A 17,254-nucleotide genomic window follows, 5' to 3' on the forward strand; every position below is an offset into this window, starting at 1 on the left:
GCAGACCGTTGAAATGTACCCATCGCCATCTTCAGGGAATTGAAGGAACCTCTCATGCGAGGACATGACGAATTGTCCTCGCATGAGAGGTGCCTTCAATCACTTGAAGATGGCGGGATTCAAATTATCGCGGCCGCCTCATTAGAGTTTAGACCAATTGTTTGGCTATAAAAATCGGGTTACTTGCAATGCGATATCAAAAATCTCTTGCATCGCTGGTTTTCCCGCACAGATGAGACCCTTCTCTTCGCGGAGAACTGGCATGTGCGGGGATTGTGGGGACACGGATTCGCCAAGATGAAATGGTACATGATCAGCTTTTCCGGCGGTCACATTTCCCCGAACTAATCAGGTCAATAAAAAGTGATTGCTACACCATTCAACCGTGCCGTCACACCCTGGTCAACTGGTTATCAAACCATGTTCGTTACAAATGGTCAATGCCATGTGGTCGAGGCCACGTGATGTGACGTCACTCTGAGGCCATTCCTTTCGAGTTCGCCAAGGTGGTCGGAAGCAAAATCTCGATTTTCTTCAAAATTTCGCACAGAATTGCAGATATTCTGGTAAGTTCAATGAAAGACATTCCATTTTGTTAGAGCAAAGTGCAGAAAGCGTAAATCTTGATTTAATTTGACCAATTTATGGCAAAATGTCCTCCAAACTATTGTAGGCCATGAAGATGGAGGCCATTTTGTTTCTCTTCTTCTACACGTGTTGTTTAGAACTTCGTCAATATTTTCCTTCCCCTCAATGGCCACAAGGTAATTTACCCACGTTGCACCGGCATGTTTTAGCTCCAGGGTCGGATCCAGCCTCTCTGGACACCAAAAAAGTTTTTGAGATTTAAGTGGCTTATGCGTCCCTCGTATCTGACAACAACTTATTGGTTTGGTTTGCCTGAAACAAATGATTAGTGTTTTTAATATGGGTTTTTGTTATTTTTGTACCGACAGAAACAAAGTGTGCTATTTCTTAAATCTGAAACCAAATTTATAAAATGGAAAGTGACAAAAACGTAAGACATTCTGCAACTTTCGTTTTTCCGCCATGATACTGCGATATCTACCTGAGCGAGCGGGAGCGCGCGCTGGGGATGGAGCCTTTCGGACGCAGGGAGTTTTCGCAAATCGAAGTTTCGGGGAATTTGCGAAAACACCGATGGTCATGACGGGGGTTTACCCCATTGATTATAGATAATATTGTGCATTTGAACGATGCGGCGAACATATTTGGAGACAAAAATTTTTTTGATGACCAAAAATTAGAGGGGCGCGTGCGGCCGAACAAACCTTTGGTTCCAGGTGGAAGTGTAATGACATGTACATTGCTTGGCATGGTCGAATTTCACTTCATGGCCTGGACACAAGGCCTGTTGGAACTTGACCTAGTATCAAGGCCATGTGGGACCTTGTGTCCATATCAGGCACTACATTAGATTGAATGTTTACCTGGAGTCAAAAATTTGTTTATCAAGAAGGGTATGGCGTGAACTTGGGGATCCCCAATTTCGGTAATACCCTTGTTGATAAACAAATTATTGTCTCAAGGTTCACATTCAATATAATTTCAATTTATCTCGCAAAGCCTGGATACTTTTATAGGCCTAGGTCAATTTCAAACAGGCCTTTTATCAATGTAGGAAGTGAAATTCAACCATGCCATGCCACGCAATGTACATGTTATTACATCCTACCTGAAGATGAGTCTTGGTATGGTCGAAACTGTTGGCTGTTGCATCAATCGTGACCTTCCCTCTGACGTGAATGAATGACTTTGCCCTCAAACCGATTGTGCTGCCGACTTGTCTTTCTGGTTGTGACCTTGTCCTCGTGCAGATAGAAGTTGTTCCCAACTTGAATGGGCCGAAAGTTGGCTGTTGCATCCTCCGTTACCCTTGCTGTGAAATGAAATGAGCTTGTCCCCGAACCAAAAATCCCACCGACTTGTCTTTCTGGTTGCGACTTTGTCTTCAGACCGAATATAGACAACTTCACACCAGCCAATCTAAGATTTTATTTTGTCAGCAAACGCACAAGTTGGTCTTCAAATAGGCCTGAACAATGAGCCGATCAAAAGACCAGGTGATGTAGAATACCAAAACACGTTGTGTATAGGGGTCTATGCTGCAGACTTGGTGTGTTGCAAGGTCGGAATGTCCTCCCGTGATACGAATAAAATCTCTGTTCTATTGCAGGAGGAGTTGATTTTTGCAGGGGCTTTGGTCGCTGATAACGAATAATATTGAGAATAAAGATTGGTCTTCTCATATTTTGAAACCTTTCTCGATTTTTATCATTTTAGCTTTGGCCGCACAACTTTCCTTTATCCATGATACGAGATGATGGCCGAGGTGTCCATGGTGGTATAAGAGATGACAGTCGGTGGTCCATGATGCTAGGAGGTGAAAGGTTCTGTCCAGAAATCCCTCGGTGATCTCAATCCTAGCTAGGTGATGGACAATGATCAGCAGTCTGACCAACCATGTTCAATACAAGGCCACAATTCCATAGTTGCACGGTGAGTAAACATTTAAAGTTGAAAATATAAAGCAATTCACATTGGCGATTGCCGGCAAACGTTAGAAAATTGTTGCGATGATAGAAACCCCATCAAATGATTAGTTCAATTGCAAGGCAGACATTGCTGCCCTGAAGGTCGTGACGGCACTTTGCCGAATTCATAGTAAAGTGGAGACCAAGCCTTTGTTAACTTTCAAAATTGATACGGAAGACACCGAGTATCGTGTTCCAAGTCTCCTTTGATAACCCAAAGTTACTTTGTTGTTAATAAGTTTGGAAAATTCTCAAACTTCCGTCATTTTATTTTCCAGAGATGACAGCCGGTGGTGGTGGTCCATGATGCTAGGAGGTGAAAGGTTCTGTCCAGAAATCCCAGGTGGAATTGCGTGCACACCATGTGCCAATGACGTCATCAAATCACGTGGTCTATATACGAGGACGACGTATCGGCAAAGGAGGGAACGTTAATGGCATATTTACTCGTCAAACAACACGTTAACAGTTTAAGGCAAGACCAATTATTTGTAAAACTGAATGTCGAACGCTAGTTACACTTGTCAAAGTTTCAGCTGAAATTAGTTCAAATTGAGTTTGTCCTTTTCAAAGTATATATGCTTAGAAAACTGGTTGGTCAATAACTAGATTAGTGGGGGAGAGCGTCTTATTGATTTACAAAATTCATGCAGGAACAAAAGCAGAACTGTGTTTTATTTGACACTTTGTTCTAAATTTACAAGTTTGTAAAATCAGAAACATGACAAGTGTAACTAGATACTAGAGAGGTTTCGCATTGCTGTGATTAACATTTCAGTTCACGTTTCAAAATTACGATCTGAAAGAACAGTTGTCTGGTGTAAGTCAAAGACATGGCATGTTCGCCCCATCTTTTTTGAGAAATCACAAGATCATGCACGTGCGTCACAGACGCTTTGAATACGTTAACGTAAGGATTGCGAAACCTCTCTTGTTGCCCTGTTGCCCAATGCTTTCGCGTAAGAAAAGTAAAAAAAAACGGTTCAAGCTGGATTCGAACCAACGATCTCCTGCACTAGAATCCAACTCTCTTACCACTACTCCACAAATCCACCCGCTGGTGAGGGCTGGCAGTGTGAGAGTGAATGAAAACATGTGCTCCGACCTTCGTCATTAAGTTATGTCACGATCATTCAATTGAATATACAAGTCCGGGACTCTTTGTCCAAATTGTGTGGATTTCACGTCACTGCCACAGAGCCTTTGATGGGGCTATTGTGGTCCCTTAATCTGTATATTCCATTGAATGAGACAATAGGGCCTACTGTTGCTGGTCCAACTGTTCAATAACGTTTCCGTGTACTGTGTTTGCTGGGGGCTTGTGATATATCACTACAAGTACAGGGTGTTAATCAAAACAAGTTACAGTCTTGCGGCCTAATAGCCGTTGTTCTAAATGACTTGGCCAATTTGATTTGTGCCATCAACAAATAGAATCTCTCAGAATTTGTTGCGTACTTACTAAAGTGTAATCAATCCAGTTCATGTACGTGTACTTCTTACACCAGTGGCATTCAAAATGTTTTAATTAACACCCTGTAAACTTGATGAACATATCACATATAAGTTCCAATTCAAAGTTCCGTTGTGATCAAAAGTAGAAATTAGTTTAACAACAACATCTTTAAACTGCTGCAGAATATAGTTGTTTCTTAAGAATATCAGTTAAGAAAAACAAAGCCCCTATATAACTAAAACTAAAAGCCAGTAACACGTTTTCACCCATTCTGAATTCCAAAAACAAAATTGAACTCTTCCCAAAAGGCTGATTGGTTCATTTCCAATGAGCACGCGGAAAGTGCAATTCGCCACATGTCATAATTGTTCATTTCTTTTAAAAAGCATAAACAATAACCTGCTCAGTGTCAGGAGCGTTTCGGCCAGCTGTATGTTGCTTTGATTTCAAGTGTCCATTTACCCTGATCAGTAATATCAACGTCACCATTTTTGTTGGCGGGCATTTTGGTAGCTAAAGGTAGCGCTGGATCGATTTCGGCGGCTGCTGTATCTTAAGCTTCACAAGGTGATCCCTCATTATCTGCATGGCTGGTTGGTGGCGGCTGTGGTCGCTTTGGTACGAATTGGTTAAAGAAGATATCGTGACTCCCCAATCTGCTCTGCGATCCTTAGGGTAAGCCATTAAAGCAACACGAACATTCGAAATGTTTGAAAGAAATTATCAGGGCATTATGATATCATTATCAATCGCCCTTTTTTCATGCTACCAATCCAGTTAAATGAAATGTATGGAAATCCATCCCCTTCCACACTGTTCAAGATATTCAAAGAAACAATTAACTGACGGCAATAATTTGTACAACAGGTTAAGATTTAGGCCTCAATTACCGGTATACTTGATTCAGACTGTGTAAAAATACTTTAATCTCACTTCTATAAGACCATCTTATGAAATTTATCGAAGGAATGATGCGGCTGCGAGATATCATTTGATTTCCGCAGCTGCAGCGTAAACTGTAAGATTTTCACAAGTACTAAAGCTGTCTTATCACTTTCTATTTACAACTTAGGTTGGGGTTGTGTTGAAATTCACGAAAATGGTCTTATACATGTGAGTTTACAGTATTTCGCCTTCTTTGGTGTACTGTGAATATGATTGGTAGTTTTTTTGAATAAAAATTGTGTTTAAAATTTACGTGTTTTTGGTTACTTCGACTTCAAGTTCAACTTAATCCTTTCATTTGAAACATTGAAATAGTAGTCAGTTCAGAGTTTACCAGTTATATCTGCAGTTTTGTTTTGAACAATTTATCAATTTTTCGCCGCAACACGGTTTGCAAAATGCAAACTTAATTCCATGAATCTCTAATGCAGTTATCGACATACATGTACCTTCGAAAACGCAGATTACTGGTAACTAGTTAACTTATTCTGAGCTGACGAACTATCAACACTCTTAGAAATAAAGGTTTTCATGATCTTTTATGGGCACGAATCTTTCTATTCTCCAGAAAACCTTGGAGATTTCCAAGGTTTTCAGGAAAGCGGAAAAGGTTCCTCGGCTTTAAAAAAATTATCTAAAATCCTTTTTGGTGCTTTTCTATCTGATTTAGAAAACCGGAAGGGGTTTGTAACACGTGCCGTGTTGAAAACCTTTAATTCTAGGAGTGGATCCAGGAGTGTATATGTCATGTTATCCATTGCGAACTTCAATTGTTGTTGTTGTGTTGAATGTTTATCTTTATGCTCAGCCATTAATACATTTTTCTTCAAAGCTTGTATTATGTGCAGCATTGAGTTTGTGAGCAAAGTTACCAGACATCATTGGTTAATTTGCTGAACAACTTGTTTTTCACCATTTTGCGTAGCGTGAATTATTTATGTGTGGCAGAATTATTCATGTTTGATGTTATTTCTGTTCAATTGCTGGTAAAATGTCAAAAAGGGACTTTGAAACTGTTCAAATAGGCCTGTCCTAACCAGATCGTTTCAAAGTTCCTCCTTTGACGTTTTCACTAGCAATTGTCATACACATCAAACTTGCACTCTTCTGCGCCACACGTAAATAATTGACACTATTCACTTGGTATTACAAGTTGTTCAGTAAACTGATCCAAGAACTCTGACAGCATCGCTCACTAAACTTCAATTGGCACATAATATTAGCATTGAAGACTAATAATGTATTGATAGTTAAACATTAAGATAACAATTCAACTCAATAACAATTGAACTTTGCAAAGGATTACATGCCTCATACACTCCTGGATCCTATTTTTCCCCTAAAAAAGGGGGACCCTCAGAATATAGGCTATCTCCAAAATCGTCAAAAAAAAACTCGAGCGTGACCTCGCTCCGTAACTTTTGAGAAGAAAAAAGTTACGAGGCGAGGTCACGCACGATTTTTTTTTCGACATTTGTGGACTTAGCGTATTTTTCAAGAATTTTCAAGGAAAAAAGAATGACACAGCGATTTTGTACTTAGCGTATTTTTTGGTAAAAAAATATAGAAAAAAGTTACGGAGCGGAGTCACGCTCGATTATTTTTTGACTGCTGTGGACTTAGTAATTTTTTGAACAAAAACACTGGAGAACAGCAATTGATTTTCGTACTTAGAATATTTTCAAGAAATTGTTCAGGAGAGAAACAATCATAAAATCCAAGAAGAACCGATTGAATCAATGATTAGTTTCTGTTTGGAATGGATGAGAAGTTGTTTAGAGATGTCCAAAGACCAACAAGAAGAAAATCAAAAAAAGATTAGAGTATTTTTGATTTCTGTTCGTGCCCTAACGGACCTCGTAACTCTTGACGAAAGAAGGAAGATACTATATCAATTTCAGCATTTATTAATTCATTTTGAAAACATACAGAAGAAAGAAGAATATTACAGAAAAAATAAATTATGAACTCGGCTTCGAATGACATTAGGATCGGGAAGAGAAGACGCGTGGATGTACTACGTGTCAATGCAAACATCGTCCGACATTTAATTCTTTATAGTGTCTTTGTTTCGGAAGGAAATCTTTTCAGATTCCGTTCGTGGTCACGTATACCCAAGACACTGCAAAGTATTTCCTGAGTTATTGTGAATCAAAAGTAGAATATGTTTTTCTTGACAGTCTTTTAACACACGAAAGGCTAGTCTTCATGCGTTGGTTTACAACTCGTATAGAAGGACCTGCAAAGATACAAAATAAAACGAGAGTTTAAAATACGGAAGCATAAGTAAGACGGAACAACACCTGTACAAATCAAGTTTAAAGTCATATCGCCCTGGTTTGACTTGAGAAAAATAACATCATTGGAGCGATCTGGTTCCTGAAAATGCGAAAACAAATTTCGGCCATTTTGAAAAGACCCTTTTCACAGGCAGAGTAAGTTTACCATGACATAAAAGTCATGTTTTAAATCAAATCGTCACCAAAAGCATTCAAAATATCATGAACATTGAAAGGGATGGACAACTTCAAGTAAATTTCTTGAATAAGCTTGTATATTTTGACTTTTATGCCACGGCAAACAAACGTTGCCTGTGAAAAGGGTCGTTTCAAAATGGCCAAAGTTTATTTCGCAGGGTGTGCGTCAGAACTGAGTTGTTGTGTACATAGCGCAATGATAATACATTGGAAGGCCACCAAAAACCACAATAAAAAAAATGGTCCGGATAAGATCCGGTAGGCCTTTTATTCAATGCTGGTCTATGGTTATGTAATCCATGTCGAATACCTCAACCTAAGAATTTGTCTCAGACTTCATTCATGGGTGAACAAGTTTTCCCCAGAGCAGATTTAGACTTTCAATCAGCACGGTACCCAAGACATGGATTTGAGGATGATAATCAACATGACCAACAAGCTCGCCCTCAGGTGGAAGCTCACTGACATGTACAGGCATGCCTTGGTATGGACTTATTGTGTGTGATGTATAGGACATCTGGACACAAAGGCATATCGACAAAGAACCTCGTTTACAGGCACATGCATGGCAGAAATCAATCCTACTAAGTGCTGTACATTTCATAGTGCGTTCAACTGACGGCGAGCTAAATATTAATTTACTGATAAAATTATTATTCGGACATAATGATATTTGCATAAGTAAGGATATCAAAGTCCAAAAATAAACTTCAATTATTGGATCATCACATATATTTCTCTTCATCAACTATAATCAGATAATGGTAGAAAACACACTAGATATATATATCAAGATTTCAAATGAAACCTAAGCATACTTTCAACAATTCCCTTGACCAATCTCGGCAATTTTCTTTCGACTGAGATTGTACATGTACAAATAGACCGTATGTGATGATAAATTTCGGCCATTTTGAAAAGGCCTTTTCACAAGTAGCGTAAGTTTACCATGACATAAAGTAATGTTTTAAATTAAATCATCACCATGCCACATTGAAAGACATGAAAAACTTCAAGTGAATTGCTTGAATAAAGCTTGTATTTTTACTTTTATGCCGTGGTAAACAGATGTTGGTTGTGAAAAGGGTCATTTCAAAATGGCCGAAATATATTTTCGCATATAGGCCTATGGTCTGCAATACCATGCCGCGCAACACGCGAAAATGACCAATATTCAAACCTAAAATATGTGAACTCAGTCGACTTTTAAAACTATTTAAACAACTGAATGTGATACTTGTGTTGTAAACTAAAAGTTTGGGTGGAAATTTAGAGTTTAATATGCTCTTACCGTGATTATTTTTGGTTTGTGTGGGAGCAAGTTGTGAAGACATGTTTGAACAACATGGCGGCTGGACTGAAGACAGACGTAGCCAGGCGCATGCGTAGGCCTACTTCGTCAAAGCCAACATGCCAATCTAGACACGTGCGCACAATGACCCCTTGGTATAAACGAGGTTGCTGATTTCGTCACGGTGCGCGCTTCTGATGCATGGTACAGGGTGATTCTTAATAATAATGACGATTAATGATTAAAAATGATTCTTCCGCATCGATACGCAAGCATGAAATCGGCTGATTAAGTGGTGCAGTGATTGTCAGCGCTATATAATGATGTGTGACAAACCCCAACCAGGCTGCTACTGCCATCTTGACCATTTAAAGGGAGTGTGATTCCATGACGGTCAGGATGGCCGCGGCGGGCTCGAAGATGAACATATCAGGCCTATCACAATTTATTCATGAAGTAATCGAAGACATCTGTCGGACATATTATGGCATTGATGGTTGATGGGTCATATGTAATATAATATATTACAGATGTGATATTATCACATAGAATATGTGATATTAAGGTCTGCTGAAAATTCGAAGCTGTTTTTCACGGTTGATTCACCAAAGGTGGTGTTTCCTAGCTTTCACTGAACCGAATGTTCGGTAGAAATCCTTTTTTACGTTTAACGCTTTAGCAGTTTCGACGAATGGAAACCAAGCTTCTTTCATCGGACAAGATTGGAGTTCAAAACATCAACGAAAATTTGATTACGTTTTTTCCAGTTTGCGACTGGTCGTCTGATGTTTGGTATTACCACATGGGTGGCTGCATTGTGATCTACCTCCGAAATCTTAACCGAGCCCGTTACTTCTTCAATGCATGAGACGGCCAGGTCTTGGCAAGGATGGAGTCTCCGCTGGTCACGTCAAGAAGCCTCGCGAGCCCGAGTGTACATTCTCTTTCAACTTCAAGTTTGGAAGATTCTGAAATCGGCGACGTTATGATTGTTCCACCATTTGAACATGTACCACTAATCAGAAACTCTGGGCGAAAACTTCGTCCATCGCAGCGAACGGGGGAGAAAAAGGAAAACCTCTCACTCCGTATACCGCGCTTTACGGAGAGTACCCTCAGTGGTACAACATCACCCCTATCGAAAGGCATACCTTCTTTGAGTGAAAGGGTATCACCAATTCAAACGCCCATACCACCTTTCCTTCATGAGAGGGAGGAATCATGGGAAAGGAGGGACGAGAGCCCCGTCCAGCTCGTCAACACAACGACAACACCAGATGACGTTCCCTCAGCACGCTCATTTTTCAAACCGATTGATTTAGAACTCAAAACAAATGGTAATGGGTTTAATGCAAATATGAGCTATATACCCACACGTTCTGATCTGGTTCTAACAAGAACAACGGGGAAATTCAATTCACACGAACTTGGACCAGCAGCTGAGCGCCAGTGGCAGCAGGTGGCAGAAGGTGCGCGAGTAGACGGTGTTACAGGGACAGACGATCGGACGCAGCAGTTGGAGCAAGGTACTTCGGCACCTCAGAAGCAGCAGCCTACAGAGATACGTAACATTCACAAACTTGTAAGACGGAGCAGCATCAAATTACAAAGAGATACTTTTAATCTAAACGGGAGGAATTCTACAAGACGGTACAGGAGTACTGCCAGCGGTTCGGTCAGACGGAGCCAGAGACCAGGATCTTTCAAAAGTTATGGGCGCTCTGAGATCACCGGACTTCAGCTGACAACTGGAAAGCTCGATAGCCCGGACCTTGGGAGGAGGACTCGGTGCGACAGCAACTTCTCTGATGGTCAGACAAGATCGTGCTCACCTTCTCCATCGAGAACATCACAGCAACGTTTGAGAGCTAGGGATGTAACTGGTCTTCGCTCAAAATGTTTGAGTGCTGATGATAGGTCTTGCTCGCCAGCGTCGCGATCAGGGCCATATATAAGTACCAGTACGGACGATAGAGGTTTCAGCATGGGAGACATCAAAACAAGTGACAGGCAGAGAAAAATCTCAAGACAGAATGGCGCTCGGAGACAAGACGAGCACCTGATGGTGGTTACGCCTACGAGGTACTCGGGGCCACAGGAAGATGGCAGAGGGAGATGTTACCACAAAGACCATGAGAAGAAGGTTGTGATCAATGTGGGAGGGACACGGTTCGTGACTTTCCTGTCAACGCTGAAAAATGTTGAGAACAGCCGTCTGTATCATCTTGAGGGGGATGCGAGTCATTACGATCCAGAGTCGGGCGAATATTTCTTCGACCGGAACCCGTCGATCTTTGAGTTCATTTTGGACTACCACCGCACGAAAGAGTTGCACATCCCAACAAACTATTGCGGCCCTCTTGTCAAGAATGAGTTGAAGTTCTGGGGAGTTAGTGACGAGTTTATGGCAACTTGCTGCAAGGCAGATTACATGGAGTTCGAAGAAGACATGAAAAGGGAACAACATTTAATGGAGGAGTTCCAAGTGTCGATCGACCCCAACCTCCTGAGGAAAGCTGAAGTGTCTTTCAAATACCAGTTGTACCTATACTTGGAGTATCCCCACTCGTCTTCATTTGCTCAGGTAAGTTAACTTTACCTAAAGGGAGATTATAGGCAGGAGCCAGGTAGGTCAGATTAACTTAAAAGTCGCCTAAATGGGTATCTCTCATCTCAAAGTACATCAACCTTCTAATCTCAAAGTACATCAACCTTTGACCCAGGACCCTAGCTGTGCACACTGGCCACCTAAAGACTAGCTAGCTCCTGCCTATGTGAGCCCCCTTTAGGTTTATATCATTTTGGTCAGATGTTAATTTGATATGACCATCTGATAACTTAATTTAGTTAAGCAGCAGGTGGTGGCAGAGAGATTGCAAACAGACGACAATATACACGAAGCAGACGATCGGTGCAAACGCAATAGGATAGGTCTGCAGACGTTACATCTTTTAACGTTCCAAACTTACTACTAATTTGTGAGCATGATATAACCGGGATACGATCACGAGGTCATGAATTATTTGTGAGAGGAGAAGGAAATTTGTTACAAAGAAAGAATGAGAGTCCATCATCAGACGAAATGAGGATGTGCCACCTACGAGCATTGGACAGAAAATGAGGCGATCTGGGAACTATACAGAAGCTGACGGACACGTCTCGTTCTTATCTTCATCTGATCAGTTGATTCGATGTTTTAAGAGAGTGTCAGAAATTTCCCATCGTGTATATAGGTCCAATGAATGGGCAGTCAAGTGCGGCATGCCAAAGAGTTGACAACTGAGTTGAAATTTGCACGTCTTCTTTCAACATCGCGCTGGATGCATGTTCGTCTTCGCCTAGAAGACAGGATTTGGCGCGGTTGATTGGAATACGTCGTTTTTGTTGTTTGTTCACGTGGTAATGGACCCCGGGTTTGACATCTAGAAAGATAGGATTTTGCTCAAGTAAACAAGAGCAGTGCTACCTACTTCTATTGCATAAAAGGCAGGACAGCGAATTATCCTGTATAGTAGAATGTCCACTATGGCACATCCAAACGGCGAGAGAAAAAGTATCGACCGCAATCCATCCAAGAGGCAAGACGAGACGCAGCTGATGATGGTTGCTCCCACGAAGCCGACCGGGGCACAGGACAACAGGAAAGACCGAGTTTGTGCCAATGATTTTGTGGACAAGAAGGTTGTGATCAATGTCGGAGGGACACGGTTCGTGACTTTCCGGTCAACGCTGAGAAATGTTGAGAACACCCGTCTGTATTATCTTGAGGCGGATGCGAGTCATTACGATCCAGATTCGGGCGAATATTTCTTCGACCGGAACCCGTCGATCTTTGAGTTCATTTTGGAATACCACCGCACGAAAGAGTTGCACATCCCAACAAACTATTGCGGCCCTCTTGTCAAGAATGAGTTGCTCTTCTGGGGAGTGAGTGACGAGAATATCGCAACTTGCTGCAAAGCCGCTTACCTGGAATTTCAAACGGACTTGGAACAGGAACATATGCTCATTAATGAGTTTGAAGTTATGGTCGATCCTGTCCTCCTAAAAAGAGCCGAGGTGTCCTTAAAGTACCAACTGCTTCTCTATTTGGAGTACCCACATTCGTCTTCATTTGCCCAAGTAAGTGGATATGGTAGCCCTGCTTGTTCTCGGGCAACAAGAATTTTCCCGTCCCTCGGCATGTGATATCACCCTTGGCCAGCGTTCTCGGGCGATATCGCATTCCTCGGGCCAGAGAAATCCATATTGCCCCTCAATAAAGGACTACTGTATATTTGATAATAATATTGTAGCCTGTGCGCGATATGTATCTCATTAGAACTAGAAGTAGGAAGTGCGCTTTTCATCGCTTGTAGCCTGTGTGCGATATCTCATTAGAAGTAGGACGGCTGTTCGGCATTCATCGTAGTCTGTGCGCGAAATCTCATCGATTAGAAAGTTGGACGGGCGTTTGGCATTCGATGCAGAGAGCCTGTGCGCGATATCTTATTAGAAGTAGGACGGGCGTTGTCATTCGTTTTAGCCTGTGCGCGATATCTCATTAGAAGTAGGACGGCTGTTCGGCATTCATCGTAGTCTGTGCGCGAAATCTCATCGATTAGAAAGTTGGACGGGCGTTTGGCATTCAATGCATAGAGCCTATGCGCGATATCTTATTAGAAGTAGGACGGGCGTTGTCATTCGTTTTAGCATGTGCGTGGTATCTCATTAGAAGCAGGAAATGCGTTAGTCATACACTGTATTAGCCTGTGCGCAGTATCGAAATAGGACGGGTGTTTACATCGGAATATGATACATAGGCAGGCAACTGTGTATTTTCACTATGGAGAATATCAGAGATAAAATTGTGATAATCATACATTATGCTTAACATATGCAAGCCAGTTAATAATACATTATGCTAAACATGAAGTCAGTTTATCATTCCATAGGCCCTCTAGGTCGACAACTGCCTATGTGACACCTTTTAAATGTACTGTGTACGACCGATGAACGCAGGCACAGTGTGTACATACTTCATTAGAATATACATAATTCACTACAGCTCACAGCAGCTGCGGTTAAAATTAGTCGATTGATTGTGACAATATTTGAAATAGTATTAAAAATAATATTTACCTACAACTTGACCATTAAAGTTGAGCATACAAAAAGCCTATTGATTTCCCTGGTTAGTTTCTTTTTTCATAGGTGGGAACGGCTTGATGTTTACAAGTGTTACAACCAGCCCGTGCTGTGACAAATAATGAAGAAAATAATTTGCTATTTTACATTGAATAGCAGTCAATGTCCAACATATTTTTCTAATCTCTTGTCAGCCTAGATGTACATCATGTACATTTATGTACTGAAACTGACTGATGAATTTCTCTCAAAGCGTGAATTGAAAATCTTCTTTTCAATTAAAAATTTCAATAATTTAGCGAAGTGCGTATGGGCCTTTAACATCACCTGTTCAGCAAGGCACCAAATGCATAAGAACATGATTTATCCGATGTGAGAATCCAATATTAAAATTCATCAATTGAGAAAAAAAATATAACCCATTAAAAGATTCATCCCTACACTGATCATGACGAAATATACTGGGTGCATCAAAGAAGTTAATCTAGAAGTTACGGGCAGTTGAACCATACCCACCAAACATATGCGTTGCATTGAAACAACCCATCCATGGACATGGATATGATACTAATTTTGATGCCCATAAATGTGTCTCCCTGAAATAATGCCGGGTTTTATAATTTACAGCGAACACCTGTGAAAGTTATTGCGTCGGGTGCGAGATATCCTGGAAGTCGACTGAATGGAGATTGGCCTGCCTACTAATATATTCTTTCAAAATGTTTGCTCATCTGCCGATCTGCCGCATATGGTGTCCCGATCACGCTGCCGGTCGATCACTAACACAGACTCGCCTATTAAACTGCATCTAACGACAGGTAGCTGTAGCGATGGTTGAGAACGAATACAAATGGAGGACGCCAGTGCGCAAATAGATTGTCTGGGCTTCTGACCTCACTCTCGCTATCGTAGAGCGAGTGGGAAAAGGGATGATGTCTTTCAAACCCAAGGTGGCCACCAAAAGCTACTAAACTGGACCAGGGCCTGGTCGGTTGATGACTAATATTTTTCAACTTCAGGCAGTCTCTACCGGCCGTCGGGCCAGTTGAAAGCAATTCAAGGCAACCATTCTGTCCCATTCATCGAGACCACCAACTACTACGTTTTGTAACGCAATGAACGTATTCACACTGAAATGAGTCTCATTCCTGTAGCTTCTTTTTTTCCACTCATTCCAGGTGTGGGCCGTGATGTTCGCGCTTCTTACCGTCCTCTCCATCATCACCATATTCATGGAGACCATGCCGCAGTTCAGAGTGGAAGTGCACAAATCAAGCATCCCCGAGCACATTCTCGCCAAGAACAGCACAAGTCACACGCGGCGAATGCTGTACGGGCAGACGGAGCCTATATTTTGGCTGGTCTGTATCGAGTATGTCTTTTTAGGAGTGTTCCTGATAGAGTTCTTCTTCCGTTTAGTCATGTCGCCAAGACTCCGTATGTTTGTTTCGTCATACACCAACTTCATCGACCTATTTTCCCTGGCGGCTTACTGGATCACGACTGCCGTTTACTTGGCGAGGATAAATTTCGAATACAACCACACGGCGATCTCCTCGACTATGCTGATAGTGCGCCTCCTGCAAGTCTTACGAATCTTCCGAGTTTTTAAACTTGTAAAGCAGTATATTGGCTTCAAGGTGCTGATGCTGTCCTTAAAAAAGAGCGCTGGGCAACTGGCGCTACTTGCATTGGTCTTGGGCGTCTTCGTCCTAATCTTTGCCGCGCTATCCTTCGCGGCGGAGTTGACCGAGAAAGACTCCTTGATTGATAACATCCCCGGTGGTCTCTGGTGGGCAGTGATTACTATGACCGCTGTGGGATACGGGGACATCTACCCGAAAGGCTTCAGTGGCCACATTATCGGGGTATTGTGCGCCATATTCGGGGTGATTGTGACGACCCTGAGTGTGCCTATCATAACAAGCAACTTCATCAGTTATCACAAACACGCTATGGCACTTGACGCGATTAGGAAAAAGCACCACGTGCAGAAGACAGTGAATATCAGCATGTACAAAGCCAAGCCAAAGCCTTCTACCCCTGCACATCAAGCCGCTCAAAAATCATAACTAGACAGCCCAACCTCATGTTATGTACCATATAAGTATATACTCCTTGCGCAGTGATAGTGGTGATGAGGCGCCTTCCTTACACTGTACATGCATATACTTGAATATTATCGCTGCTTTGGAGAATGGTACAGGCAAATGACATTGAAGTCATGCTATTGGAGGGTTAAGTTGGCCGCACACTTCATGTAGAAGCGATTCAATACTGCAGCAAGTCGAGTTGCAATAATTGACAAAATTGACAAAAAAGAAATCGCACATTGACATGACTGAGAGATTCATTGAGACTTTGTGCGCTCTTTTACTCATTGTAACCGACTGCAACTCTTTTACTCTTTGCAACTGACTGCAACTGGGGCAGTTCATTGCATCAATGAATCGCGTTGTAATGAATCGCTCAGTTGACAATTCGGACAGTTTAGGTGAGGACTGATTTTGACGCCTCTCTTTCTTCTCAGATCAGTACAAGATGGTAATTTCATTCTTGTCCATGTCACTGCATCGCTTGTAGAACATCTAAACCTCGGGCCGTGGACAATTTCCAACAAGAAGAATTTTGTTAAAAAAAGAGTCAATACCAAGGCTTTTGAGAGGTCTATCTATAGACATTGCCAAGGATGTTCTTGACCTGGTGGCTTTTTTACAGCAAACGATGTCAACAAAAACCATATTTTGAATGGTCGGTTATTAAGTGATAATGTTTCCATTCCTAATTATTTTGTATTAAACAGTATCAGAGTCTTTCAAAAGACTCTGACAGTATGTAAGTATTCTTTCCCCAAGTATAGGCCGGTGGTTATTTTAAAGGCTTGACTTTAGTCCATGCATGATCGTTTCTCCTGAAGAAGGTGCAGTTTGCATGATACGGATTCTGTAAAATTGTAAATTATAAAGTATGATGAAATAAATACAGGTATTACAAGCTGGTGTTATGTAAAATAAGGTAACAGTAGTTTCAATGCCACGCTACTGTATAGGAGTAAAGGTAAAAATTGTATGATTTTCATAAGTTTAAACCAGTTCTTTTGTTCCTATGTGCCAGGCATCGATTATCATATGTCTGGTTCCTGGTAAGATTTGACCCGGTTATCACCAATTACGAAACGTGGGGAGGGAGGAGCCCGAAAACTTTTCATAAAGAAATAATGGCCGCTCATATTAGCCTTAAATCGTGATTTGAATGATCAGATGTCAGAATGATAATGTCAACTTGGCATGAATATCTGTTATGTATGTGTCGTACATTCTCATTGTGCCAATTAGGTCAGATTTTATATAAGGTATGTTCATCGATCAGCTGATCGGCCTTTAAAAAATCTATTCAGTTCTTT

At 41.5% G+C, this 17,254-nt stretch overlaps 1 protein-coding gene and 2 long non-coding RNA genes across 3 annotated transcripts; 2 read left to right on the plus strand and 1 right to left on the minus strand.

Annotated features, from left to right (window-relative positions):
* The first annotated feature begins 456 nt into the window (after positions 1-456).
* On the plus strand, positions 457-5,198 carry LOC135483637 (uncharacterized). Its single transcript, XR_010446351.1, has 3 exons — positions 457-566; positions 2,305-2,520; positions 2,834-5,198. It is a non-coding gene; the product is annotated as an uncharacterized LOC135483637 (long non-coding RNA).
* A 1,649-nt stretch (positions 5,199-6,847) lies between these two features.
* LOC135483960 (uncharacterized) lies at positions 6,848-8,796 on the minus strand. The gene is made up of 2 exons (XR_010446396.1): positions 8,725-8,796; positions 6,848-7,195 (listed from the first exon to the last, which is right to left on the minus strand). It is a non-coding gene; the product is annotated as an uncharacterized LOC135483960 (long non-coding RNA).
* Positions 8,797-9,613: 817 nt separating this feature from the next.
* On the plus strand, positions 9,614-17,001 carry LOC135499387 (potassium voltage-gated channel protein shk-1-like). Its single transcript, XM_064790134.1, has 2 exons — positions 9,614-11,308; positions 15,030-17,001. Exons 1-2 carry the CDS (start codon positions 9,614-9,616, stop codon positions 15,921-15,923), a joined length of 2,589 nt encoding a protein of 862 aa, XP_064646204.1. The 3' UTR covers positions 15,924-17,001.
* The last annotated feature ends 253 nt before the right edge of the window (positions 17,002-17,254 follow it).

Source organism: Lineus longissimus, chromosome 2, assembly GCF_910592395.1.
Source record: "Lineus longissimus chromosome 2, tnLinLong1.2, whole genome shotgun sequence".
Taxonomy (NCBI): Eukaryota; Metazoa; Nemertea; class Pilidiophora; order Heteronemertea; family Lineidae; genus Lineus; species Lineus longissimus.

Excerpts from the sequence above, each read along its gene's own strand:
- LOC135499387 (XM_064790134.1), top strand. The coding sequence starts at position 9,614 with ATGGAGTCTCCGCTGGTCACGTCAAGAAGCCTCGCGAGCCCGAGTGTA. Across the intron at positions 11,309-15,029 it reads ACTCGTCTTCATTTGCTCAG|GTGTGGGCCGTGATGTTCGC; the intron begins GTAAGTTAACTT and ends CACTCATTCCAG.